The sequence below is a fragment of the Tachyglossus aculeatus genome, chromosome 27 (assembly GCF_015852505.1).
Source record: "Tachyglossus aculeatus isolate mTacAcu1 chromosome 27, mTacAcu1.pri, whole genome shotgun sequence".
NCBI lineage: Eukaryota > Metazoa > Chordata > Mammalia > Monotremata > Tachyglossidae > Tachyglossus > Tachyglossus aculeatus.
In genome coordinates this window covers 4921187-4948711 of record NC_052092.1, presented here as the reverse complement: position 1 = coordinate 4948711, position 27525 = coordinate 4921187, and the positions used below count along the sequence as shown (strand labels likewise).

At 57.8% G+C, this 27525-nt stretch overlaps 2 protein-coding genes across 4 annotated transcripts; one reads left to right on the top strand and one right to left on the bottom strand.

Moving 5' to 3' along the window:
- Positions 1–1279: 1279 nt before the first annotated feature.
- On the top strand, positions 1280–12858 carry C1R (complement C1r). Its single transcript, XM_038767946.1, has 11 exons — positions 1280–1351; positions 2696–2924; positions 4956–5148; positions 6817–6948; positions 7795–7991; positions 8787–8934; positions 9066–9187; positions 9466–9544; positions 9807–9947; positions 11077–11151; positions 11997–12858. Coding segments are annotated over exons 1-11 (2106 nt in total). The 5' UTR covers positions 1280–1349; the 3' UTR covers positions 12785–12858.
- Positions 12859–13594: 736 nt separating this feature from the next.
- Positions 13595–26561, bottom strand: C1S (complement C1s). 3 transcript variants are annotated; one of them, XM_038767764.1, is made up of 12 exons: positions 26535–26561; positions 25014–25105; positions 24573–24774; positions 23207–23384; positions 22103–22228; positions 21437–21636; positions 21096–21249; positions 19623–19738; positions 18171–18249; positions 17800–17925; positions 16821–16895; positions 13595–15029 (listed from the first exon to the last, which is right to left on the bottom strand). In XM_038767764.1, the coding sequence occupies exons 1-12, from the start codon at positions 26544–26546 to the stop codon at positions 14245–14247; spliced, it is 2145 nt and encodes a 714-aa protein (XP_038623692.1). In that variant the 5' UTR covers positions 26547–26561; the 3' UTR covers positions 13595–14244. The 3 variants fall into 3 exon arrangements, with proteins under 3 accessions (XP_038623692.1, XP_038623691.1, XP_038623689.1); XM_038767763.1 differs by lacking the exon at positions 26535–26561 and adding an exon at positions 25732–25827; XM_038767761.1 differs by lacking the exon at positions 26535–26561 and adding an exon at positions 25229–25333.
- Positions 26562–27525: the final 964 nt, after the last annotated feature.

Here is a 27525-nt window from a genome sequence, read left to right as displayed (position 1 = left end):
TGGGGATTAAGACTGTGAGCCCTATGTGGGTCAACCTGATCACCTTGGATGCTCCCCAGCGCTTAGAACAGTGCTTTGCACATAGTAAGCGCTTAACAAATGCTATTATTATTATTATTATTATTATAATCTAGGCAAGGGAAAGGCGTGAGAGGTGCGTTGGGGAGGGCAGATCTCCCGGGAACAAACTACAGAGGCCTCTTAGTGTTTCTCCAACTCCTTTCCGCATCCCTGCTAATCAATGCTTATCAATCAATCAATCAATCGTATTTGTTAAGTGCTGACTGTGTGCAGAGCACTGTACTAAGCGCTTGGGAAGTCCAAGTTGGCAACATATGGAGACAGTCCCTACCCAACCGTGGGCTCACAGTCTAAAAGGGGGAGACAGAGAGCAAAACCAAACATACTAACAAAATAAAATAAATAATCAATCAATCAATCAATCAATCAATCGTATTTATTGAGCGCTTACTATGTGCAGAGCACTGTACTAAGCGCTTGGGAAGTACAAATTGGCATCACATAGAGACAGTCCCTACCCAACAGTGGGCTCACAGTCTAAAAGGGGGAGACAGAGAACAGAACCAAACATACCAACAAAATAAAATAAGTCGGATAGAAATGTACAAGTAAAATAAATAAATAAATAGAGTAATAAATATGTACAACCATATATCCATATATACAGGTGCTGTGGGGAAGGGAAGGAGGTAAGATGGGGGGATGGAGAGGGGGGCGAGGGGGAGAGGAAGGAAGGGGCTCAGTGTGGGAAGGCCTCCTGGAGGAGGTGAGCTCTCAGTAGGGCCTTGAAGGGAGGAAGAGAGCTAGCTTGGCGGATGGGCAGAGGGATTGGGGGTTTTCCGGGCCCGGGGGTCGACGGCGGGACAGGTGAGAACGAGGCCTAACGGTGAGGAGATTAGCGGTGGCAGAGGAGCGGAGGGTGCGGGCTGGGCTGCAGAAGGAGAGAAGGGAGGTGAGGTAGGAGGGGGCGAGGGGATGGAGAGTCTTGAAGCCCAGGGTGAGGAGTTTCTGCCTGATGCGCAGATTGATTGGTAGCCACTGGAGAGTTTTGAGGAGGGGAGGAACAGGCCCACAGCGTTTCTGGACAAAGACAATCCGGGCAGCAGCATGAAGTGTGGAATACCACCCTGACGAAGTCTAGAACAGAGGCGAGAGCGGTTGCGGGGGCCGGCCGCCAGGGGGCGCCACCCGTGCGGGGGGGGGGGCCGGGGGGCGGGGGGCGGGCGAGGGGGCCGGCCCCCGCACCCCTGGACTTCCCCTCCGGCCCGCTGCCCTCCAGTCAGGCCGGAGCAGCCGACGGGACGGGAGCCCCACCAAGGCCGAAAGTCATGTGAGTGGGATGCGGTGGGGAGGGGGGACCCCCCCATGGGCACCCCCCAAACGGCCGTGGGACCCCCACACTCCCCCCTGCCCCATCTGGGTCGAAGATGAGAGACCCCCCCCCGATGACAGCGGGCAGGGGGGGGGCTCCCCGCCGGACTGTCCTCGCCCCCCATTTGCCCCCCGTTAATAATAATAACGGCATTTGAAAGCGCTTACTCTGTGCAAAGCACTGTTCTAAGCGCTGGGGGAGCGTACAAGGCGATCAGGTGGTCCCACGGGGGGGCTCACGGTTTTCACCCCCATTTTTCCAGATGAGGCCCAGAGAATCAATCGATCGTATTTATTGAGCGCTTACTGTGTGCAGAGCACTGGACTAAGCGCTTGGGAAGTCCAAGTTGGCAACATCGAGAGACGGTCCCTACCCAACTGTGGGCTCACAGTCTAGAAGGGGGAGACAGAGAACGAAACCAAACATAATAACAAAATAAAATAAATAGAATAGATATGCACAAGTAAAATAAATAGAGTAATAAATCTGTACAAACATATCATCAATCGTATTTATTGAGTGCTTACTATGTGCAGAGCACTGTACTAAGCGCTTAATATCAATCAATCAATCAATCAATCGTATTTATTGAGTGCTTACTATGTGCAGAGCACTGTACTAAGTGCTTAATATCAATCAATCAATCGTATTTATTGAGCGCTTACTGTGTGCAGATCACTGGACTAAGCGCTTGGGAAGTCCAAGTTGGCAACATAGAGAGACGGTCCCTACCCAACAGTGGGCTCACAGTCTAGAAGGGGGAGACAGAGAACGAAACCAAACATACTAACAAAATAAAATAAATAGAACAGATATGTACAAGTAAAATAGATAGATAAATAGAGTAATAAATCTGTACAAACATATCATCAATCGTATTTATTGAGCGCTTACTATGTGCAGAGCACTGTACTAAGGGCTTAATATATATACAGAGAAGTGAAGTGACTTGCCCAAAGTCACCCAGCCGACAGTTGGCGGAGCCGGGATTTGAACCCATGACCCCGGGCTCTTTCCACCGAGCCACGCTGCTTCTCCAATTCCCCGTCCCCCCCAACTTGGGACTGTCAGAGCCTGTAGACGCCCCCCACCCCGGGGAAGGGGAGGTCGGCCAGAGGGCGATGACCGCCAGGCCGGGGACGGTTGTTGTTGGCCGAACAGGCCGCGCCGACCTCCTCTCCGTCCCCCACCCGCGGCCCTTGGGCCGGAATGGGAGTGGGATGGATCCCCGGCCCCCCACTCCCACTCGCGTGGCCCTCGGAGCCCCCTCTCCATCCCAGCCCCCGTCCCTCATCCCGCCAGGCTGCAGTGGGTCATCCTCGGGGCCCTGCTTCTGGGCGGGCCGGGCCGGGCCGGCGCGGTCGCCGAGCGCATGTTCGGGGAGGTGACGTCGCCCCGGTACCCCCGGCCGTACCCCAACCTCTACCACGGCACCACGGACATCGCCGTGCCGGCCGGCTACCGCGTGAAGCTCGGGTTCTGGCAGTTCGACCTGGAGCCGTCCGAGGCCTGCTTCTACGACTACGTCAAGGTGGGGGCCACGGGCGAGGGGACCCCGCTTGCCCCGGCCCCCCGGGGCCACCCCCTGACCGGAGCCCCTCGCCCCCCGAAGCGGCACGGCGGACTGGCTACAGCCCAGGCCTGGGTGTCAGAAGATCATGGGCTCTGCCGCTTTTCCGCTGTGCGACCTCGGACAAGTCACTTCACCTCTCTGGGCCTCAGTCACCTCCTCCGTAATGATAATAACGATGATGGTGGCATTTGTTAAGTGCTTACTACGTGCGAAGCACTGTTCTAAGCGCCGGGGGTGGGGGGGATACAAGGTGTCCCACGTGGGGCTCACGGTCTTCATCCCCATCTTACAGATGGGGGAACTGAGGCTCAGAGAAGTGAAGTGACAATAATAATAATGGCATTTATTAAGCGCTTACTATGTGCAAGGCACTGTTCTAAGCGCTGGGGGTATACAAGGTGATCAGGTTGTCCCACAGGCAGTCTTCATCCCCATTTTACAGGTGAGGTACCTGAGGCCCAGAGAAGTTAAGTGACTTGCCCAAAGTCACACAGCTGACAAGAGGCGGAGCCAGGATTCGAGCCCATGACCCGTGACTCCAAAGTCCGTGCTCTTTCCGCTGAGCCACGCTGCTTCTCTAAAGCAGCGAACTTGCCCGAAGTCACACAAGCTGACAAGTGGTGGAGCCGGGATTCGAACCCATGACCTCTGCCTCCCAAGCCTGGGCTCTTCCCACTGAGCCACGCTGCTTCTCTAAAAGAGGGATAGAGGCTGTGAGCCCCACATGGGACAGGGACTGTGTCCAACCCCATTGGCTTGTATCCACCCCAATGCTCAGTCCAGTGCCTGGCACATAGTAAATGCTTAACATCATCATCATCATCATCATCATCAATCGTATTTATTGAGCGCTTACTATGTGCAGAGCACTGGACTAAGCGCTTGGGAAGTACAAATTGGCAACATCTAGAGACAGTCCCTACCCAACAGTGGGCTCACAGTCTAAAAGGGGGAGACAGAGAACAAAACCAAACATACTGACAAAATAAAACAAATTGAATAGATATGTACAAGTAAAATAAATAGAGTAATAAACATGTACAAACATATATACATATATGCAGGTGCTGTGGGGAAGGGAAGGAGGTAAGATGGGGGGGATGGAGAGGGGGACGAGGAATTAACAAATACCATTAGTATTACCGCTCCTTCGGTCGGATTCCCACCCACTCCCCGAGATGGGGTCTGGTCTCCTGCCTCAGTTTCCCAGACCCGCCCCTATGGGCGATTTGATCTGCAAATCCCAGGGCTTCGGAGATCCGGGGTGGTAGAGGGCCGGAGTTCAGGTCCTGCCGAGAACCCGGGTCTGCCACCGGCCTGGCCCCGGGACGGGGGAAAAATGCTCCCCTCCGGAGGGGCCCCGCCAATCAATCAATCAATCAATCGTATTTATTGAGCGCTTACTATGTGCAGAGCACTGTACTAAGCGCTTGGGAAGTACAAATTGGCAACACATAGAGACAGTCCCTACCCAACAGTGGGCTCACAGTCTAAAAGGGGGAGACAGAGAACAGAACCAAACATACCAACAAAATAAAATAAATAGGATAGAAATGTACAAGTAAAATAAATAAATAAATAGAGTAATAAATATGTACAACCATATATCCATATATACAGGTGCTGTGGGGAAGGGAAGGAGGTAAGATGGGGGGATGGAGAGGGGGACGAGGGGGAGAGTAAGGAAGGGGCTCAGTCTGGGAAGGCCTCCTGGAGGAGGTGAGCTCTCAGCAGGGCCTTGAAGGGAGGAAGAGAGCCAGCTTGGCGGAAGGTGCTATACTAGATGCCTACAGCACGCGGAGCACTGTGCTGGGTGTCTGTTGAGCGCGTCGTGCCATTCTGGTGTCCTCCTGTGGCAAGCGCGCTGGGCTTGGCATCCGCCGTGTGCAGAGCGCTGTGCTGGACGCCTGTTTGGGTTCCCAGAGCTGGAAACTGACCACCGGTAGCCCCAACCCATTTGGCCTCCCCCGGCTCTCGCCCCCCTGCCAGGTTTCGGCGGACAAGACGGACCTGGGCCGGTTCTGCGGGCGGGCGGACTCCGCGCCGGGCCAGCACCCGGGCCGCCGGGAATTCCTCTCCAAGGGCAACCGGATGCGGCTGACCATGCACACCGACTTTTCCAACGAGGAGAACGGGACCACGGTCTTCTACAAGGGCTTCCTGGCCTACTACCAAGCCGTGGGCGAGTAACGGCCCTCCGCGGTGGGCGAGCGGGGAGGGAGATCCGGGAAAACCCGGGCTTGCCCCCCACCAGGGCAATCAGTCGTATTTTTTGAGCGCTTACCGTGTGCAGACCACTGTACTAAGCGCTTGGGAGAGGATGCTAAGCAGCGTGGCTAAGTGGAAAGAGCCCGGGCTTTGAGACTGTGAGCCCACTGTTGGGTAGGGACTGTCTCTATATGTTGCCAACTTGGACTTCCCAAGCGCTTAGTCCAGTGCTCTGCACACAGTAAGCGCTCAATAAATAGGATTGATGATGATGGGTTCAAATCCCGGCTCCGCCAACTGTCAGCTGGGTGACTTTGGGCCAGTCACTTCACTTCTCTGGGCCTCAGTGACCACATCTGGAAAAGGAGGATACATTCATTCATTCATTCAATCGTATTTATTGAGCGCTTACTGTGTGCAGAGCACTGGACTAAGCACTTGGGAAGTACAAGCTGGCAACTTATAGAGACGGTCCCTACCCAACAACGGGCTCACAGTCTAGGATTGAGACTGTGAGCCCCTTGTGGGACAACCTGATCACCTTGTTACCTCCCCAGCACTTAGAACAGTGCTTTGCACATAGTAAGCGCTTCATAAATACCATAATTATTATTATTATTATTATTCTCTGGGCCTCAGTTCCCTCATCTGGAAAATGGGGATTGAGACTGTGAGCCCCCCGTGGGACAACCTGATCACCTTGTAACCTCCCCAGCGCTTAGAACAGTGCTTTGCACATAGTAAGCGCTTAATAAATGCCATTATTATTATTATTATTATTCTCTGGGCCTCAGTTCCCTCATCTGGCAAATGGGGATTGAGACTGTGAGCCCCCCGTGGGACAACCTGATCACCTTGTAACCTCCCCAGTGCTTAGAACAGTGCTTTGCACATAGTAAGCGCTTCATAAATACCATTATTATTATTATTCTTATTCTCTGGGCCTCAGTTCCCTCCTCTGGCAAATGGGGATTGAGACTGTGAGCCCCCCGTGGGATAACCTGATCACCTTGTAACCTCCCCAGCGCTTAGAACAGCGCTTTGCACATAGTAAGCGCTTAATAAATGCCATCATCATCATTATTATTATTATTATAATAAACAGACCCATCCCCAGCCCACGACCAGCTTACAGTCCAGAGGGGGAGGCAGACATTAATAGAAATAGATGGCGAAAGTGGACAGTGCTCTGCACATAGTAAGCGCTCAATAAATACGATTGATGATGATGATGACATAAGTGCTGAGGGGGCTGGGATGAGGGAGGAATAACTTGTACTCGTACTTCCCAAGCGCTTAGTACAGTGCCCTGCACACAGTAAGCGCTCAATAAATACGATTGATTGATTGATTGAATAAAGGGAGCAAGGCTGGGCCACGTGGAAGGGAGGGTGTGAAGAGGAAAAGGGGCGGATGGGGAGAACTCGGCATCGGGGGTCCCCGGGGTCCCGTCCCTGATGGAGGGCGGAGGGCGAGGCGGCGTCCCTCCGGCCTCTCCCCCGCCACAGCCGTGACCATCAATCATATTTATTGAGCGCTTACAGCACTGTACTAAGCGCTTGGGAAGTCCAAATTGGCAACATTATAGAGACGGTTCCTACAGCCGTGATGTGACCCAAGCCCCCCGCTCCCGCCCGCCCAGACCGGAACGAGTGTACGGAGCCGGACGACGCTGGACCGCGCTGTAAGCAGCTCTGCCACAACACGGTGGGCAGCTACTTCTGCTCCTGCCGTCCCGGCTACCGTCTGAACAGCGACCGCCACTCCTGCCGGGGTGAGCACGGGGCAGGGAGGCGAACCCCCCTGCGGTTGCCCCAACTTCATCCCTCGCTGCCCCCCGTCCCCTTCCTGCTGTGTGACGTTGGGTACGTCACTCCACTTCTCTGGGCCTCGGTTGCCTCATCTGGAAAATGAGGATTGAGACCGCGAGCCCTACGTGGGACGGGGATTGCGTCCAATGTCATTCATTCATGCATTCAGTCGTATTGATTGAGCGCTTACTGTGCGCAGAGCACTGGGCTAAGCGCTTGGGAAGCACAAGTTGGCAACATCTAGAGACGGTACCTAGTGCTCCTAACCATCCCGGCGCTTAGAACAGCGCCAGGCACGTAGTAAGTGCTTAAGGCTTAAAGCAGCGTGGCCCAGTGGAACGAGCCCGGGCTTTGGAGTCAGAGGTCACGGGTTCAAATCCCAGCTCCACCACTTGTCAGCTGGGTGACTTTGGGCGAGTCACTTCACTTCTCTGGGCCTCAGTTCCCTCATCTGTAAAATGGGGGTTAAGACTGTGAGCCCCCTGTGGGGTGAGCCCGCTCTTGGGTAGGGACTGTCTCCGTGTGTTGCCGACTTGTACTTCCCAAGCGCCTAGTACAGTGCTCTGCACACAGTAAGCGCTCAATACATATGATTGATTGATTGATTGATTCACTTCCCTGGGCCTCGGTCACCTCATCTGTAAAACGGAGATCGAGACTGTGAGCCCCCCGTGGGACAACCTGATCACCTTGTAAACTCCCCAGCGCTTAGAACAGTGCTTTGCACATAGTAAGCGCTTAACAAATGCCATTATTATTATCATTACCATTAACAACTACCCTGAGGATAATATAAGATCGCTCCGCAGCGGACTGCAGCGCGGAGCTGTACACGGAGCCGGCGGGCTCCGTGTCCAGCCTGGACTACCCCCAGCCCTACCCGCCGGACACGCGCTGCAACTACAGCATCCGCGTGGACCGTGGCCTCAGCCTGACCCTCAAGTTCCTGGAGCCCTTCGAGATCGACGACCACCAACAAGTTCGCTGCCCTTATGACCAGCTCCAGGTGCGGCCCCACCCCGGATCCCCCGACTCCCCAAAGCACCCTCCTGGCCGGACCCTCCACCGACCCCCTCGTCTCCCGCTGACCCCCGGCCGTCCCTCCGGCCCGGACCCTCCTGGGATCACCTCCTCCGCTCCTGCGGGTGACTTCGAGCAAGAGGGGTCTGAGTGAAACTCAGAAACTCAGAAACTCCTCACCCTGGGCTTCCAGGCTGTCCATCCCCTGGCCCCCTCCTACCTCACCTCCCTTCTGTCCTTCTCCAGCCCAGCCCGCACCCTCCGCTCCTCCACCGCTGATCTCCTCACCGGGCCTCGTTCTCGCTTGTCCCGCCATCGACCCCCGGGCCTGGAATGCCCCCAATCCCTCTGCCCATCTGCCAAGCTCGCTCTCTTCCTCCCTTCAAGGCCCTACTGAGAGCTCACCTCCTCCAGGAGGCCTTCCCAGACTGAGCCCCCTCCTTCCTCTCCTCCTCGTCCCCCTCTCCATCTCCCCCGTCTTACCTCCTTCCCTTCCCCACAGCACCTGCATATATGTATATATGTTTGTACATATTTATTACTCTATTTATTTTACTTGTACATATCTATTGTATTTATTTTATTTTGTTAATATGTTTGGTTTTGTTCTCTGTCTCCCCCTTCTAGCCTGTAAGCCCACTGTTGGGTAGGGACCGTCTCTAGATGTTGCCAACTTGGACTTCCCAAGCGCTTAGCCCAGTGCCCTGCACACAGTAAGCGCTCAATAAATACGATTGATTGATTGATTGAGCGACCGGTCCGTTCCCCCGGTTCCTTTCAGATCTACGCCGGCGGGAGGCTTCTGGAAGAGTACTGCGGCACCAAGAACCCGGGCGTCCTGGACACCGGCAGCAACGCCGTGGACCTGGTCTTCCTCACCGACGAGTCGGGCTTCAGCCGGGGCTGGAAGCTCCGCTACAGCTCGAAAGGTGAGGAGGCCGCCCCCACCCAACCCCTTCCCTTCCGGCTCCTCCCGGCCGTGCCCCCTTCCCTCCTCCCCGGCCCTCGTGGCGGGGGGCCGGGCCTCGACGCCCCTCTGTCTGCCCCGCGCCGCCCCCAGCCGTGCAGTGCCCCCGGCCTGTGCCGAGGGACCAGTTCACCGTCATCAGAGACCCCCAGCCCCTCTACGAGTATCGCGACTATTTCATCGCCGCCTGCAAGACCGGCTACCAGCTCAACGAGGTGAGGGGACAAGGGCGGGAAACCTTGCCATCCCCTCTCCCACCCCCCTTCCCTGATCCCTGCTTCACAGGGACACTCCCATGACACCCCCCCCCCAAAAGAACCGGGCACTGACCCCCGACCCCTCCGCGGAGACCCGAGTTCTGCCCCACTCCGACCCCTCCTCGGAGAGTCAGCCCCTTCCGGGACCCACCCTGTCCGCCCCACGCCCCCGGTTTGGACCCTCCCCGGGGAGCCGGAGTCTGCCCCCGAGCCCTGACGCCCCTTCTCCTCCTCAGGGGAACCGCGTTTTGCCTTCCTTCACTGCCGTGTGCCAAGACGACGGCACCTGGCACCGGGCCATGCCTTCTTGCAAGAGTAAGTTGTCCTGGAGGAGGACTATCCTCTCCCCCTCCACCCTGGGGACCCCCCGCCTCAGAGCAGGGGGAGAGTAGTCCAACCAACCGCCGCAACACACCCAGTCTGCGGGGTTTCGCCTGGGTCTCGAGCCCTGCCGGCTCCCCAGGAGGGCCGAGGCACCCGGGCCGGGGCAGTGCCACCCTCGCAGCCTCCCTTCCCCGACCGTCGCCCCCCAGCCCAGCCCCCTCAGACAGCCCTGCCCGTTCTGCTCCGCTCACAGTCGTGAACTGCGGCCCGGCCAGCCCCCTGCCCAACGGGATGGTCAAGTACCTCACGGGCCCGGGGCTGAAGACCTACGAGGCCCAAATCCAGTACGAGTGCCAGGAGCCCTATTATCGGCTGTTGGCGCCCGGGGGTACCGGTGAGTCCCCCCCAGCCCGGGGCAGGGGGGCGGGATGCTTCGACAGACACCTTTCCTCGGTCGGACCCCTAGAACCTTCTCCCCTCAGGGGGAACGCCCTCCACCCTCACGGTGAGGCCCAGACGCCCGGGAGGAGCAGGAGGAAGGAGCAATGGGGTCGTCCCCGGTCTCTCTCGTGGTCTAATCTTCTGCGTGCTTGGTCCGGTGATAACCAAAATAATAATAACTGTGATATTTGTTAAAGCGCTTACTATGTGCCAGGCTCAGTGGAAAGAGCCCGGGCTTTGGAGTCAGAGGTCAGGGGTTCAAATCCCGGCTCTGCTGTCAGCCGTGTGACCTTGGGCAAGTCGCTTCACTTCTCTGCGCCTCAGTTCCCTCATCTGTAAAATGGGGATGAAGACCGTGAGTCTCCCGCGGGACAACCTGATCACCTTGTAACCTCCCCAGCGCTTAGAACAGTGCTTTGCACATAGTAAGCGCTTAACAAATGCCATCATTATTATTATTATTACAAGCAAATCAGTGCTCTAGGTAGGCTGAAAGCTCCTTGAGGGCAGGTATCATGTCTACCGACTCTACTGCAGTGTGCTCATCTAAACGCTTAGTACAGTGCATGGCACACGGTAGTCGTCTTTGCCGCCTCGCCAATGGCTTCGTCCCTGGGCAGAGACTGTGAGCCCCACGTGGGACAACCTGATTACCGTGTATCCCCCCAGCGCTTAGAACAGCACTTGGCACATAGTAAGCGCTTAATAAATGCCATCGTTATTATTATTATTATTTAGCTAGTTCCAGCAGCCCGTCTGGGGGGCTTGAGTGGCCCTTTTCTCTAGCCCCTGTGGATTACGCTCCAATCTGCCAGAGCCAGAGGCCCAGCTCTCCGTCCACGGCCAGTGCCCAGGTCGCTGAGGGGATAGTAGCAGTGATGATGATAATAATAATGCCAGTGGAATTTGTTAAACACTTACTGTGAGCCAAGCATTGTACTGAGCATCGGGGTCCATCCAAAATCATCAGGTGGGATCATCCTAGGGGAGGGAGAGATGAAACCAGGCCTCGGTCCCTCTGATGCCAGCCGGGGCCCGGCCCTGGCCCCGGCTCACCCTCCTCTCCGCCTCACCCCGGTCAGGGACGTACACCTGCTCGGCCCAGGGCGCCTGGAAGGACCAGCTGGGAGGAAAGAAGATTCCCCTGTGCCTACCAGGCAGGTTCCCGCCATTGGGACAACTATCTCGGGCCCTGGAGGGGCAGGGAGGGGGCCCTGGGAGACCGGGAATGGAGGCTGGGACCCTGGAGGAATGGGGTTGGAGATGGGGGTCCAAGACGGGTGGGGATGGAGGCTGGGGACCTGGGAGAAGTGGGGCTAGAGGTCGGATCCCTGGAGGGCCGGGAATGAAGGCCGAGGCCCCGGAGGAGCGGGAATGGAGGTTGGGTCCCATGGAGACCGGGGCGCCGGTGAAGCGGGGATAGAGGTCGGGGACCTGGAGGGGAGGGGGTGGAGGCTGGGGTCCCAGACGGGCAGGTTCGGAGGATGGGGCGGAAGCGGAACTAAGGGAGGAAGGGAAGTGGGAGAGGCCCGAAAACAGATGGAGATGAGACGCGGACAGGGCTTGAGGAAACAGAAACCGAGGAGTCGAGGGAGGAAAGGGAAGCCTCCTATGTGCTGAGGGGCCGGTGGGGGGAGAGAGGGAGGGGAAGGAATTGGGGAGGTGGAGACTTCCACGAGAGGGAGGCGGAGGAAGTGGACTTTATGCTTTGTTTTGTTCTCTGTCTCCCCCTTCTAGACTGTGAGCCCACTGTTGGGTAGGGACCGTCTCTAGATGTTGCCAACTTGGGCTTCCCAAGCGCTTAGTCCAGTGCTCTGCACACAGGAAGCGCTCAATAAATACGATTGAATGAATGAAGGAAAAGCAGGGAGGGCGGGGATGGGAAGAGAGAGCGAGAGACAGACATGGAGACAGAGGGAAAGAGATTAGAAAGAGAAAGCAGGGACGGAGGTAACTGGAGGCGGGAGAGGGCCCGTCGGTGACCCCCCCCCCGCCTCTGTAGTGTGCGGCCAGCCGGACACACCCGTGGTCCACAAGCAGCGCATCATTGGCGGCGACAAGGCCCAGAGGGGCAACTTCCCGTGGCAGGCCTTCATCCGCGTCCAGGGCCGCAGCGGCGGGGCCCTGCTGGGGGACCGCTGGGTGCTCACGGCCGCCCACGTCTTCCGGCCCAAGGGGGGCTCCGGCCCTCAGGACTTGGAACAGGTGCACGTGTTCCTGGGCCACACGGACCTGGAGGAGATCGAGAAGCTGGGGGCCCACCCCGTGCGGCGGGTGGTGATCCACCCCGACTACCGCCCCGATGACCCCGACGACTTCAACGCCGACATCGCCCTGCTGGAGCTGGAGGACAGCGTCCGGCTGGGGCCCGACCTCCTGCCCATCTGCTTGCCCGACCCGGGGAACGCCTCCTACTACGAGTCGGGCCGGCTGGGCTACGTCAGCGGCTTCGGGGAGGAGAGGAAGAGGCTCTCGGACCAGCTCAAGTACGTGCGGCTCCCCGTGGCCGCCCGGGCGGCCTGCCAGGCCTGGCTCCGGATCCACAGGCGGGCGGACGTCTTCTCCCAGAACATGTTCTGCGCCGGGGACCGGGCCCAGAAGCAGGACGCCTGCCAGGGGGACAGCGGCGGGGTGTTCGCGGTGCAGGATGACCACAGCGACCGTTGGGTGGCCTCCGGTATCGTGTCCTGGGGCATCGGCTGCGGGAACGGCTACGGCTTCTACACCAAAGTGCTCGAATACGTGGCCTGGATCCGGGAGGTGATGGGCGGGCAAGAGGCGGGGGCGTGAGGGCCCGGGGCCCGGCGTCGGGTAGACGCTTCGCCAGGGCCGGCGCCCGGATTAAAGTCGCTGCAGGAAACGCCCCCCGGGATGCGTCTTCTCTCCCGCCGACACCCAGTGTCGAGAAGACCTGGTTTGGAGGCAGGCGGTTGTTGGGGGTGGGGGGAGAGGGGGTCAGCTCAGGCGGCCATCAGAGCCGCCCCTACCCCAGCACTTAGTACAGCGCTTACGATCGTTACCGTCATCATCGGAGAGATTGAGTGACTTGCCCGAGATCACACAGCACGTCAGGGGCAGAGCCGGGACAAGAATCCGGTTCTCTCGAGTTCCAGCCCACTCTTCCAGCTTTGGCTACCTCCGTGCTTTATTCATCATAATAATCGCGGTATTTGTTAAGGGCTTACTACGTGTCGAGCACTGGGTTAGATACAAGGTAATCAGGCCCCACACGGGGCTCGCAGTCCAAGTAGGAGAGAGAAGAGGGGTTTTACAGATGAGGGAACGGAGACACAGAGCAGTTAAGCGACTTGCCCAAGGTCACACAGCAGCCAGGCGGTGGAGATTTCGGATTAGAACCCGAAACCTCCAGCCCCCAGGTCCGTGCTCTTTCCGCTAGATCACGATGCCCTACCGTTGGGTGATAGCGATCCCCTGGCAGAGGGGTCTGCCTGCCGACGGGCGCTGCAGGAGAGGGAAGGGGGAGAGGAGGAGAGGCGGGGCGGGGAGCTGTCTATCTCACAGGCTCCCTCCCACCCGGCTTTCCTCAGAAATCCAGTCACGATTCCCTTCCCTGGAGGAGGAAGGAAAGATGACACTGGGAGGGGCCTGCGGTCATGCTTTATTGGGATGGATATGGGCTCGGATAGGGGGAATGAGGTGGAACAGAGACCCAAGGGTGTGAAGGTGGGAGAGGGTGGAGGGTCCTCGCCTTCTGCCCCTCACACCAAGTGTGAGGCCACAGTCCCCGTCACAGGCCCCACTGCTCCTCCATGCTCCAGTGGCAGGGCTTCACTGCTCCTCCATGCTCCAGTGCCTGGCATCCAGTGGTCCACCACGCTCTAATGCCAGTGGTCCACTGCTCTTCCACGCTCTGGTACCAGTGGCCCACAGTTCCTCCGTGCTCCAGTGCCAGGGACCAACTGATCCTCCACCCTCCTTTAGCGGGCAGTCCCACTCGGCACCTGGCGGGTCGAAGCGGGGGGCTTCCTGCTGAGGGGGTAAGGAGGAAGACGCCTCCCTCCTGACCTCCTCTCCGGGGTGGGAGTCGGGCACGGAGGGAGGGAACCCTCCGATTTAGCCAAAAGCGGACTTACGGTGGCCCCAGCCGCGCCCGGTCCCCTGGGAGCCGGCGGGAAGGTAGCGGTTCGGCGGGTAGCGGGGGAAGACGGGGGTGCCGGGAGGAAGGGGAAAGTCCAGGAGCGGACCCCGCTCCCGGGAAGAGAGAGGTGGGGGGGCAGGGGAGGGGGGGGCTAGTCCTCGGCCGGAGGCTGGTCGTTCTCCCGCATGGTCTCCTCGATCCAGGAGACGTAGTTGGCCACCCGCGTGTAGAGCCCGTGGGTCCCGCACTCGGGCCCCCAGGACACCAGCCCGGCCGCGAAGTACTTGGGCTTCTCCTCCCCGAGGTCCACGACGAAGGCTCCCCCGCTGTCCCCGTCGCAGCTGTCGGCGCCGCCCTCCCCGGCGCAGATCATGTTCTCCGTGAAGCGGAAGGCCGTGGTGTCCGCCTTCTTGCTCTTCACCCGCCGGCACTTCTCCAGGGGCACGACGGGCAGCTTGGCCTTCCTCAGCCTGAACACGTGGTCGCGGTCCTCCTTCTTGCCCCACCCGGAGACGTAGCCCAGGGTCCCGAACGGCACCTGCAGCTCGGGATCCGGCAGGCAGACGGGGGCCACGGCGGGGCCCATGCGCGCCGGGACCTTCAGCCGCACCAGGGCGATGTCGTGGTCGTAGTCGGTGCGTCGGGCCGGGTCCGGCACCCTCTTCCAGCCCGGGTGGACGAACACGGCGTCGGCCACCAGGGCCTGGGCCCGCTGCAGGCCAACGGGGCCGACCAAGGTGGAGCCGGCGTACATGGTGGGGCTGGCCGTGTCCTCCACCACGTGGGCGGCCGTGAGCACCCAGCGCTCGGCCACCAGAGCCCCCCCCGCCCGCGGCTGCTGGAAGAAGATCTGCCAGGGGAAGTTGTCGATCTCCGCCGGGGTCCCTCCGAACACCCGCTCCCTGCCCTCGATGGGTTTGCTGGGCTCGCCGCACACTGTGGGGGGGGCAGACGGGACCGGAGAGGGGCCCCCCGGGCCTGGGGACGAGTCCCGCTGCCCGCGGGCCCGCCCCCGGGCCAACCCCCGCCACCCTGCTCCGCACACAGCAGACACCCACCACAGGCACGCAGTACAGGGCTCCGCACACGGAAAGGGCCCAAAGCGTACACTCTACATATAAAAGTACACACACATCCTACACGGGATAGAAGCTCACACAACACTGTACCCACAACAGAGGCCTAGCACACACATTCTACACACAACAGAAGCCCAGCACAACACCCTATACACCGGAGGGGCTCTCTGCCCCCAGCAGGATCCCGGCACAGCATTATCCTCACATTAGAGGCCTAACAAAGCGCTCTATACACTCAGTAGGTGTCCAGTACAGTGGCTGGGGACCTTCTGCATGCACAGCCAACTCACTGTTGGTCTGGGACCAGAGGGTTTAGGGGGCTCGTCTCCTCTCTTCTCCGTTTTAATAATAATAACGGCATTTATTCAGCGCTTATTATGTGCAAAGCACTGTTCCAAGCGCTGGGGAGGTTACGAGGTGATCAGGTTGTCCCTCAGGGGGCTCACAGTCTTAATCCCCATTTGACAGATGAGGGAACTGAGGCACAGAGAAGTGAAGCGACTTGCCCAGAGTCACACAGCTGACAGTCGGCGGAGCCGGGGTGCGAACCCATGACCTCTGACTCCAAAGCCCGGGCTCTTTCCACTGAGCCACGCTGCTCCTCGCACTGTTTTGTTCCTGACCCTGAGTCTGATCCCAAGTATTCCCAGAGTTCCTCTTGCTGACCTAAGGCAGGGAACCTGCCTATCAACTCTGGTCTATCGTGCTCTCCCAAGCGCTTAGTACAGTGCTCTGCATACAGTAAGCGCTCAATGAATACAACTGATTGATTGACGGATTCCCATTCCCCCCCCCCCCCACCCTCCTCCATCTCCATCACTCAAATCCCGGGTTCAAATCCCGGCTCCGCCAATTGTCAGCTGTGTTGACTTTGGGCAAGTCACTTAATCAATCAATCAATCGTATTTATTGAGCGCTTACTGTGTGCAGAGCACTGTACTAAGCGCTTGGGAAGTACAAGTCGGCAACATATAGGGACAGTCCCTACCCAACAGTGGGCTCACAGTCTAAAAGGGGGAGACAGAGAACAAAACCAAACATACTGACAAAATAAAATAAACAGCACTTAACTTCTCTGTGCCTCAGTTACCTCATCTGTAAAATGGGGATTAAGACTGTGAGCCCCCTGTGGGACAAGCTGATCACCTTGTAACCTCCCCAGCGTTCAGAACAGTGCTTTGCACATAGTAAGCGCTTTATAAATACCATCATCATTATTATTATTATCACTCAGGGTTAGAGTCCCCAGAGAAACAGGGCAGGCTAGTGAAAGGAGCCCGGCCGGGGAATCAGAAGGACCTGGGTTCCAATCCCGGCTCCGCCGCTTGTCTGCTCTGTGATCTTGGCCAAGTTACTTCAACTTCTCTGGGCCTCAGTTCCCCCATCTGTAAAATGGGGACTAAGGCTGGGAGTCCCATGTGGGACACGGACTGTGTCCAACCTGATTAGCTTGGATCTATCCCAGCGCTTAGTACAGTGCCTGGCACATAATAAGCCCTGAACAAATACCATGATTAAAAAAAAGGGTGGCTGGACCCCATACTCTCTTTGCTCCCCTTTCCTCTCCCTCTCCCTCCCCCAAGCCCCTTCCTTTTCCTCCTCCTCCTCCCGTTCCCATCCTCCTTCCCCTCCTCCTCCTCCCTTGTACCTGGGGCACACTCCGGCAGCTCTACCCCCAGGACATCGTTCACCCAGCTCCCGTTGGCTGCACAGCGATACGCTCCTGAAATCACAGCAGGCAGGCACCCCGGGTAGACTCAGTCATTCATTCAATCACATATACTGAGCCCTCACTGCATGCAGAGCTCTATACTAAGCGCTTGGGAGAGTACAACACAGTAATAAACGGACACATTCCCCGCCCACAGTGAACTTAGAGCGTGAGGCGGACATTAATAAAAATAAATAAATGACAGATGGGGACATAAGAGCTGTGGGTTGGTCCCATCCCTTCCCACCCACCCCAGGGGCCTCCCCAGAACACAGGTGGGATCGATGTGGCCTAGTGGAAAGAGTCCGGGACCGGGAGTCGGAGGACCTGGGTTCTAATCCCAGCCCTGCCACTTGTCCGCTGTCCGATCTTGGGCAAGTCACTTTATTTTAGGCACTTAAACTGTCTCCCCCTTTTAGACTGTGAGCCCACTGTCGGGTAGGGACCGTCTCTATATGTTGCCAGCTTGTACTTCCCAAGCGCTTAGTACAGTGCTCTGCACACAGTAAGTGCTCAATAAATACGATCGACTGATTATGTATCAAGGACCGTTCTAAGCGCTGGGGTAGATAACTTCTGAACTCCCAGGCCCGTGCTCTATCCAATCCACCATGCTTCTTCCCTCTACACCACGCTGCTTCCCTGATGAGAGCATTAGGGATGGGAACACTGGCGATGAGAGCGCTGGGATCAAGAGCGTTAGGGATGGAGCACTGGGAATGACAGCATTATGGTTGGGAGCACCGGGAACGGTTGCTTTGGGGATGGAGCGCTCTCCTGAAAGGGATCTGGAATTGAGACCGACAGGACCTCTTTCAGAGACCCCGGATCTGGGACGCCGGGAAGCAGGATGGCATCTCCCCGGGCCCGTGCCCCCTACATTCTCCACCCCCTCGCCCCTCCCAGGAAACATTACCTTTCCCTTCGTTTTTCATGTAAAACCGTTCTTCACATGAGTAGTGAGTCACAGCCCTAAACGAGGTGTCCCTGGGATGGTCAGATCTGCCGTGGGGAATGGCGGTAGGGGGGCCGCAGTCCACCGCTGTGGGGAGATGGCCGGGGTCCCAAGCGGTCATCTCCACTCCCTAAATCCCCTCTCCTCCCTCCCCAACTGACCCTTGCACTGACCCCCGAGGCCGTCCCGGCTCAGCCCGTTCCCCTAGGTCGGCCACACGTCCCAGCGGTCACTCCCTACCCCCCCCTCTCCGGCCCCTGGGTCCCCTTTGGAGCAGAGTCCGGCGGACGCCCCTCCCCTATCCCGTCACCCCGCGCCGGTAGGTTCCTCACGGAGACATCGCAGGTCGGAGTTGGACCACTGCCCATTGCTTTGACAGGAAGAGTAGAACGAGGTCATACTGGTTTTCCCCTGAGGAACAAGGCCGCCCTTAACTCGCGGCGGACCTTGTCCCCTGGTCCCCCCAGTTTGCCCCCCACCACCCAGGAGACACTGGGGGCTTCCGGCTGCAGCACGGGGAAGCCACGGGAAGCTAACCGGGGGCGTCTAGACTAGCGTCAAGCAATGGCTCCAAAGGGTGGGAGAAATGGGTAGGGACTGTCTCTATATGTTGCCAACTTGGACGTCCCAAGCGCTTAGTCCAGTGCTCTGCACACAGTAAGCGCTCAATAAATACGATTGATGATGATGATGATGATGATGGGTATATGAAGCTCGTTGTGGGCTGGGAACGTGTCCGCTATCTTCGCTTCAGTGTACTCTTCCAAATGCTCTGCACAAAGTTCACCTCTCAATAAACACCATCGATTGATTAACTGATTGAAGGGGGAGGGGTTCCAGGCCAGGGCCAGGATGCGGGGGAGGCGGGGAATGAGGTACGAGGGGTAAGTTGAAATTAGAGGGGTGAAGTGTGCGTGCTGGGTTATAGTAGGAGATTGGGGAGATAAGGTAATGATAATAATGATGGTATTTGTTAAGCGCTTACGATGCGCCAAGCATTGTTCTAAGCACTGGGGGGGCTACAAGGTAATCAGGTTGCCCCACGTGGGGCTCACGGTCTTAATCCCCATTTTACAGATGAGAGAACTGAGGCCCAGAGAAGTGAAGTGACCTGCCCCAAGTCACCCAGCTGATAAGTGGAGGAGCCGGGATTAGAACCCATGACCTCTGACTCCCAAGCCTGGGCTCTTCCCACTCGGCCACGAAAGCCGCTGATAAGGAATATCCCTCTGGAATGCCCTCCCTCTGCCCATCCGCCCAGCTAGCTCTCTTTCTCCCTTCAAGGCCCTGCTGAGAGCTCACCTCCTCCAGGAGGCCTTCCCAGACTGAGCCCCTTCCTTCCTCTCCCCCTCGTCCCCCTCTCCATCCCCCCCATCTTACCTCCTTCCCTTCCCCACAGCACCTGTATATATGGATATATGTTTGTACGTATTTATTACTCTATTTATTTATTTATTTAATTTCTACATATCTATTCTACTTATTTTATTTTGTTAGTACGTTTGGTTTTGTTCTCTGTCTCCCCCTTTTAGACTGTGAGCCCACTGTTGGGTAGGGACCGTCTCTAGATGTTGCCAATTTGTACTTCCCAAGCGCTTAGTACAGTGCTCTGCACACAGTAAGCGCTCAATAAATACGATTGAGGATGATGATGATGATGATAAGGAGTTACTGTTCGATGTGGAGGTGGATGGGCAACCGCCGAAGGGTCTTGAGGGTGGGGAGGTGTGAGCTGAATGATTTTGCCCCGGATTAGGGACGTGGAGGTCTCAGGGGCAGCTTACCCTCACCACCTCGAATCCTTCCGCACACGTGATCTTCACCTCGTCCTTGAAGACGTACTTGTTCCGCAGAGGCTCCTGGACAGAATTGGTGGGAAATCTCTTCGGGCAGGATATGGCTTTGTTGAGGAAGAGAGAGGGCGGGAGGCTGTCCTTGATGACGACGGTATTTGTTCATTCATTCATTCATTCATTCGATCGTATTTATTGAGCGCTTACCGTGTGCAGAGCACTGGACTAAGCGCTCGGGAAGTACAAGTTGGCAACATAGAGAGACGGTCCCTAAACGCTTACTATGCATCAAGCCCTGTTCTAAGTGCTGGGGTAGATAATAATAATAATGACGGCATTTGCAGAGAAGCAGCGTGGCTCAGTGGAAAGAGCACGGGCTTTGGAGTCAGAGATCATGGGTTCAAACCCCGGCTCCGCCAATTGTCAGCTGTGTGACTTTGGGCAAGTCACTTCACTTCTCTGTGCCTCAGTTACCTCATCTGTAAAATGGGGATTAAGACTGTGAGCCCCCCCACGGGACAACCTGATCACCTTGTAACCTCCCCAGCGCTTAGAACAGTGCTTTGCACATAGTAAGCGCTTAATAAATGCCATCATCATCATCATCATCATTTGGCATTTGTGAAGCGCTTACTCTGCGCAAAGCACGGTTCTAAGCGCGGGGGAGGATACAAGGTGATCAAGTTGTCCCACGGGGGGCTCACAATCTTCATCCCCGTTCTGCAGATTTAGAAGCAGCGTGGCTCAGTGGAAAGAGCCTGGGCTTCGGAGTCAGAGGTCATGGGTTCGAATCCCGGCTCCGCGACTTGTCAGCTGTGTGACTTCGGGCAAGTCACTTGACTTCTCTGTGCCTCGGTCACCTCATCTGGAAAATGGGGATTAAGTTTGGGAGCCCCACGTGGGACAACTTGATTACCTTGTACCTACCCCAGCACTTAGAACAGTGCTTTGCACATAGTAAGTGCTTAATCAATGCCATTAACTAATTAATTAATTACAGATGAGGGAACTGAGGCACAGAGAAGTGATCTGCCCAAAGTCATATAGCTGACAAGCTGCGGAGCCGGGATTTGAATCCATGACCTCTGCTCCCAAGCCCAGGCTCTTTCCACTGAGCCAAGGTAATCAGGTTGGACACCGTCCTCGTCCCACACGGAGCTCACAGTCTTTATCCCCATTTCACAGACGAGGGACCTGAGGGCCTTAGAAGTGAAGGGACTCGGCCAAGGTCACACAGCAGACAAGTGGGAGAGCCGGGATTAGAATCCAGGACTCGTGGAAGACCCCAATTTCCTCCCCCACCTCACGGCCTCCCCGACGGCTCCCACACTCCCGGGTGAGCTCCCATCCCGCCCTGTCCCGATCCCAATTCCGGGCTGATTTACCATTCCGGCCACGGGACCGCGCTCCCGCCCAAGGGGCCTCCTCCGGCTTGGGCAGACGCTGGGTTTCCGGGATACTCACGGTCTCCGTAGTAGCGGATCTTCCAGCCCTTCAGCTGCGTCGTCTGGTCGGTCTGGAAGACGATGCTGAGCTCCCGGCTCTGGGTCTCGATCTTCGACGGCCCGGGAAATCCGGTGCCACAGAAGGGACCGAACTGCTGGTTTCCAGTCAAAAACTACGGCCGGGAAACGGGAGCCGAGTGAGCCCCAACCGGGAAGGGCAGGTCCGGAGGAAAGGGAGGGAGGGGAGAGGAGGAGAGAAAGGAAAGGCAGAGGGGAGAGAGCGGGCGGGAAGAGAGGAAGGAGAGAAAGAGGGAGAGAGGGAGGAAATCTTGCACCGACCGAGGGGCATCCCTCACGCACAACCAAGCTGTCGGGACAGTTCCCTTCCGAGTCGGCCGGTTCCACTTCGAAGTCGTCCTTCTTGACGGTCACCACCACCTGGAAGCCCTTCTCCAGCGCGACCCGGTATTCGCAGCGCGAGTTCTCCGGGTATGAGCTCGGGTAGTTGGGGCTGCTGATCTCCCCTCTCGTGGCCGTGAACACGTCCCCGCTGCAGTTCGCTGAGAGGGGACGGGGCGGGGGGACGGGGAAGACCACCGCGAGAGGACACTCGGAGCCGGGCGGAGGGGAAGGGTCCTCTCTCCGAAGCCCCCGTGGAGGCGGCGGAGCCCGGAGGAAAGAGCAAAAAATGCCACCCCCCGATCCATCGGTCGACCGATTGCGAGCCCCAGGGCACGGTGGGACTGTGTCCGATCTCGTGACTTTGGACGTTCCCCAGTGCTTAGCTTACAGTAAGCGCTTAGTACATGGCCCAACGATTACGACTCACCCTCGTGCTTGGATTTATTCTCTCCAACTTTCCTGGCCCATAAGAGCCTTCCACTGATTTAAGCACGGATCAGAGGGCGCTCTGTGAACCAGGGCTCAGCCCAGACCCGGTGCGCTCAGTACAGTGCTCGGCGCACGGCAGGCGCTCAACAAATACGACTGGATGAATGGACGGTGGTTCCCGAGGGCCTGACCCACCTCCGCAGTTGCGCATGTCAGAGTGGAGGAAGTACTCGGGGGGGCAAGAGCAGAAGAAGCCCCCGATGTAGTTGTTGCAGAAATGGCTGCATGGGGGCTCTGAGAAGTCTGTGCACTCATTCACGTCTGTCAGGGGAGAGAGGAAATGGGGAGAGAATTCATTCAGTCATTCATTCAATCGTATTTATTTTTTAGACCGTGAGCCCACTGTTGGGTAGGGACCGTCTCTATATGTTGCCAACTTGTGCTTCCCAAGCGCTTAGTCCAGTGCTCTGCACATAGTAAGTGCTCAATAAATACGATCGATGATGATCATTTATTTTTTAGACTGTGAGCCCACTGTTGGGTAGGGACTGTCTCTATATGTTGCCAACTTGTACTTCCCAAGCGCTTGGTACTGTGTGCAGAGCACACAGTAAGCACTCAATAAATACGATTGATTGATTCATTGATTGATTGAGCGCTTACTGTGTGCAGAGCACTGGACTAAGCGCTTGGGAAGGACAAGTCGTCAACATATGGAGACGGTCCCTACCCAACAACGGAGAGAATCCTCCTGGGAGTGGGTTGGGGGCCGGGGAGAGGGATCCCCTGAGAAACGCGGGTTTGGACTGGCCCGCTCTGGTTCCCAGTGGCGAGGAAGGGCCCGGGGATGAAAGGTCTGGACCACCGAAGGCGGTGATTGATTGATTGAGCGCTTACTGTGTGCAGAGCACTGGACTAAGCGCTTGGGAATTACAAGTTGTCAACATATGGAGACAGTCCCTACCCAACAACGGAGAGAATCCTCCTGGGAGTGGGCTGGGGGCCGGGGAGAGGGATCCCCTGAGAAACGCGGGTTTGGACTGGCCCGCTCTGGTTCCCAGTGGCGAGGAAGGGCCCGGGGATGAAAGGTCTGGACCGCCGAAGGTGGGGGATGTTCCCAGCCCGGGACCCCGAGGGAGAGGGATAGGCAGGGGCAGGACAAGTCTGGAGGCCTCAGGGATTGAAAAGCAGGGCCATAGGTTGCCTGGGGGGGCACGGAGAGACGCCCTAAGGGTCATGGGGTGGTCCGCGGGGTGGCGGGGGGAAGCCCCGAGGGAGCCAGAGGGGCCCCCCCGGTACCCTCGGCCACGTAGTAAGCTGCAAAGCCGGTGAAGCGCTCCTCGTTGGAGAAGTCGGACTGGAAGGTGACCCGGAGGCGGTTGTAGGGGAGGTGGAATTCCTCCGTGACGGTGGAGCCGGGGTCCTGGCTGCCCCGCCGCCCACAGAGGATGCCCTCCACCAGGCCGTTCACCAGGATCTGAGGCAGGCGACAGGGGAGGGCAGGGCCCGGGGGCCACGGAGGGATCTCACACGTCCGGCCGTGGGGAGGGAGTCAGTCGATCAGTCGATCGTATTTAGTGAGCGCTTACTGTGTGCGGACCACTGTACTAAGTGCTTGAGAGAGGACAATGCAATAGGATTAGCAGTCACGTTTCCTTACCATCAATGAGCTTACGGTCTAGAGGGGGCTTAGGGGGAGCTTCCCCCTCTTGGGTCCCCAACCCATAATAATAACGGTATTTGTTAAGCACTTACTACGTGCCAGGCCCTGTGCTAAGCGCTGTGGCGAACATGAGCAAATCGGGTTGGATACAGTCCCTATCCCACGGGGGGCTCACGGTCCAGATCCCCATTTTACGGATGAGGTAACTGAGGCGCAGAGAAGCGAAGTGACTTGCCCGAGGTCACACAGCAGACAAGGGGCGGAGCCAGGATTAGAACCCATGACCTTCCATCTCCGAGTCTCGTGCTCTAGCCACTAGGCCACGCCGCCTCATCGTCCATGGGTTCAGACCCCTCATCCCTCAAGGCCGGAGCGGGGAAGGATCTGAAATCGACCGTACGGTCCGTCTCCCACGCTGGACTGTAAGCTCCTCAAGGGCAGGAGTGGTGTCTATTAAGTGTTCTCCCCCAAGCACACAAGGACCCCGGGGAGAGGTGGAGAAAGAGTGGGGTGCCATTTTGACTCTTCCCTTGCACGACCAATGCAGATTCTCCTCTTTCTCCTCAGGGTACAGATGGACGGGAGGCTAGGCCCCGGGCACCAGCGGGTGAGAAGTAGCGTGGCGTAGAGGAAAGATCCCAGGCCCGGGAGTCGAGAGACCTGGGTTCTAATCCCGGCTCCGTCGCTTCGCCGTTGGGTGACCTTGGGCAAGTCGCTTCACATCCTCATCTGTAAAATGGGGAGTCGACCCTACTCCTCCCCCCGCCGCACTTCGACTGTAAGCCCCATGAGGGGGTGGAGGATGAGCCCGATCTGATGACCTCGTGCCCGTCACAGAGCTTAGTGCCACGCTTGGCACATGGTAAGGGCTTGAGGAACGCCAGCATTATTACTCCTTCGGAAGGGGCCGCCGGGCCCCCATCCGGCCCTGCCCCCTCGCCCGGCTCGCAGCCCCCGACCCTTCATCCCGCGCCCGCCCCGAAGGGACGCCTGGTGTGGTACCTTGACGGAGTCATACTCGCAGTCCCGTGACGGCTCGATATCCAAATGGGTGAAGTAGAGGTGAATGCCGTAGCCTTCGGGCACCTGGACGTCCCAGGCCTCTTGAGCATCGTTGGGGTATCCCTGGGGGTAGTTGGGGGACAGGATCTCCCCGTACATGGACGCGGCATCTGCGCAGGCCAGGACCGAGGCCAGGAACCACCTGGTTGTAGGGGCGGGAGAGGCTTTTAAAGGAAGATGGTCGGGGTCCTGAGGACCAGGGTGCAGAGGAGAGTGGGGCGGGGAGGAGATCTGGGGAGTCCATGGAGGGAGGAGGGGAAGGAGGATGAGGAGGAGGAGATCCAGGGAGCCCGAGGAGGTGATGGAGGCGGAAGAGGAGGAGGAAAAGGAAGAGGAAGAGGGGGAGGAGGATCCACGTTGCCAGGAACTTTGGTCGCTCACCACATGGCCGAGGTCTTGATGGAGCCTGGGGCGACCGCCCTGCCCCTCTGGACTTTGGAGCTGAGGGAGAGGGTGGCTTTGACTGCAACTTTCTGAGTAAATAGGCAAGGCTCAGGTTGGCAGGGAAGAGCGAGACCTCCCCCCTCACCATCACCACCAGTCCCCCACCCTCACCCTCATCCCAATCCCAGAGTCCCCCGTTCCTAAAGAAGGACCTTCCTCCCGGCGCCCCCAGCCCAACTTTCTCTCAGTCCTCCACGGCGTCTTTTAGCCCTGGGTCTCGGTGACTCATTTTCTCCGTCCATTTCTCCCCGCCCACCTCCCCGCTGTCCCGGGACCGAGGCCGGAGCCTCCAGCAGGGTTTATCACCATCATCATCAATCGGATTTATTGAGCGCTTGCTGTGTGCAGAGCACTGTACTAAGCGCTTGGGAAGCCCAAGTTGGCAACATAGAGAGACGGTCCCTACCCAACAGTGGGCTCACAGTCTAAAAGCCTACCACCTCCTCACCCTCTCGGGGACCCAGCAGGAGGGGAGGCAGAGGCAGGTGGGAGAGACAGCGGCGGAGGGGAGGCGGGAAGGGGGCCGGGGGAGGCAGCGAGCCAAAGAAGGAAGGGGAATCGGGGTCCCCGCTCCTCAGTGACCCCCTCCCGCGCAGCACAGCTGGTTTAAATTTTCGGCCCTCTCCCCTCCCTCCTGATTTGGGGGAATCCGGACCCTTCCAACAAATTCCTTCGAGGCCTCAGTGGGGACGGCGGAGGCGGTGGGAAGAGGCCGGGGTCGGCCCCCCATCGCCCCGTGGGACCCCCTCCTCCTCCGAGACCCCTCTTCACGCCCACAGAGCCCCGGCCCCGGGTACTGGTTGGGTCCGGGGTTTTACCTGCCAAAGCTGACCAGGCCGAATGGGGGTGAGGGGGTGTGCGGGGAGGGGACGGAGGGGGTCAGTCCCTCTCGCTCCCACCCCTCGGCCTCCTGAGGGGCCGGGCCGTCGAATGTGGGGGCGGCGGGGGGCGGGTGGGGAGGGAGGCCGCGCTCAACAGACTCTCAGCCTCTGCCCTTCGCTCACCGCTGGATTTCTCTGGAAACCGTGAAGTTGAGGGACGGTGCAGGCGGGGGGGACGGGTAGGCCTGGGCGGGGCTGGGGGGCTGCGGGGGAGGCGAATTTCCCGCACTCCAGGACAGGGTGGGAGCCCGGGAAGCGGGGAAGGGGAAAGCCCACTCCGGCGATCCTCGGGCTCCCTCTGTTTTTGGAAAGGGAGCCGGCAGCGGCTGAGGGCCCGGTCAGGGCCGCCTCCGAGGGGAAGGGAAAGTGGAATTTCTCCAGGTTATGCAATCTCCCCTTCCCAACTCTTGGGCGAGTTGCAAAAGCACAAAAAGAGAGCGTTTTCTGGAAAGTCAGGTGGTTTGGGGGAAGTGGGGAAGGGGTGGGACAGCAGAAGGGAGCTCTGGGGGGAATCCCAGCCCTAAAACTGCCCACCTCCCCTCCGCACAAACACACGCTCACCCCCTTACACACATACATGTACGCCCATGCACGCGCACACGGGCACACGTGGACGAGCCTCCATCCCGGCCCCTCCCAGCTGAGAAGGAATCCCACAGGGATGGGGAAGTAGATGTCCGGCCCAGTTGGAAGTTCAAAGGCTGAAGGTCACGGCGACCTTGAGCCTGGTGGGAGCGGGACCAGGCCCGACCTCGTGTTATCTCTCGGTTCTTTCATTCGATCGTATTTATTGAGCGCTTACTGCGCGCGGAGCACTGGACTAAGCGCTTGGAAAGTGAAATGCAGCCATAAAATCCCGCCCACAACAGGCAATCAATCAATTGTATTTATTGAGCGCTTACTATGTGCAGAGCACTGTACTAAGCGCTTGGGAAGTACAAATTGGCAACATCTAGAGACGGTCCCTACCCAACAGTGGGCTCACAGTCTAAAACGGGGAGACAGAGAACAAAACCAAACATACTAACAAAATAAAATAAATAGAATAGATAGGTACAAGTAGAATAAATAAATAAATAAATAGAGTAATAAATCTGTACAAACATACATACATATATACAGGTGCTGTGGGGAAGGGAAGGAGGTAAGATGGGGGGATGGAGAGGGGGACGAGGGGGAGAGGAAGGAAGGGGCTCAGTCTGGGAAGGCCTCCTGGAGGAGGTGAGCTCTCAGCAGGGCCAATAAACAGGCAGGGAATGTGTCCCTGCCCACAAGGAGCTTACAGTAGAGGGCTGGGGGAGACAGATATTAATATAAATAAGTAACACATGTGGACATCAGTGGGTTGGGGCTGGGAAGGGGGAAGACCAAAGGGAGCGGGTCAGGGTGATGCAGAAGGGAGTGGAAGAAGAGAAAAGGAGGGGCTTAGGCTTTGGAGTCAGAGGTCATGGGTTCAAATCCCAACTCCGCCAACTGTCAGCTGTGTGACTTTGGGCGAGTCACTTGACTTCTCTGTGCCTCGGTTACCTCATCTGTAAAATGGGGATTGAGACTGTGAGCCCCTCCGG

Excerpts from the sequence above, each read along its gene's own strand:
- C1R (XM_038767946.1), top strand. Across the intron at positions 7,992-8,786 it reads GCCCTTATGACCAGCTCCAG|ATCTACGCCGGCGGGAGGCT; the intron begins GTGCGGCCCCAC and ends GGTTCCTTTCAG. Across the intron at positions 11,152-11,996 it reads GATTCCCCTGTGCCTACCAG|TGTGCGGCCAGCCGGACACA; the intron begins GCAGGTTCCCGC and ends CCGCCTCTGTAG.
- C1S (XM_038767761.1), bottom strand. The coding sequence starts at position 25,318 with ATGGACGGAGAAAATGAGTCACCGAGACCCAGGGCTAAAAGACGCCGT. Across the intron at positions 24,775-25,013 it reads ATCAAGACCTCGGCCATGTG|GTGGTTCCTGGCCTCGGTCC; the intron begins GTGAGCGACCAA and ends CCCTACAACCAG. Across the intron at positions 19,739-21,095 it reads GATCCGCTACTACGGAGACC|CCATATCCTGCCCGAAGAGA; the intron begins GTGAGTATCCCG and ends TCCTCAACAAAG.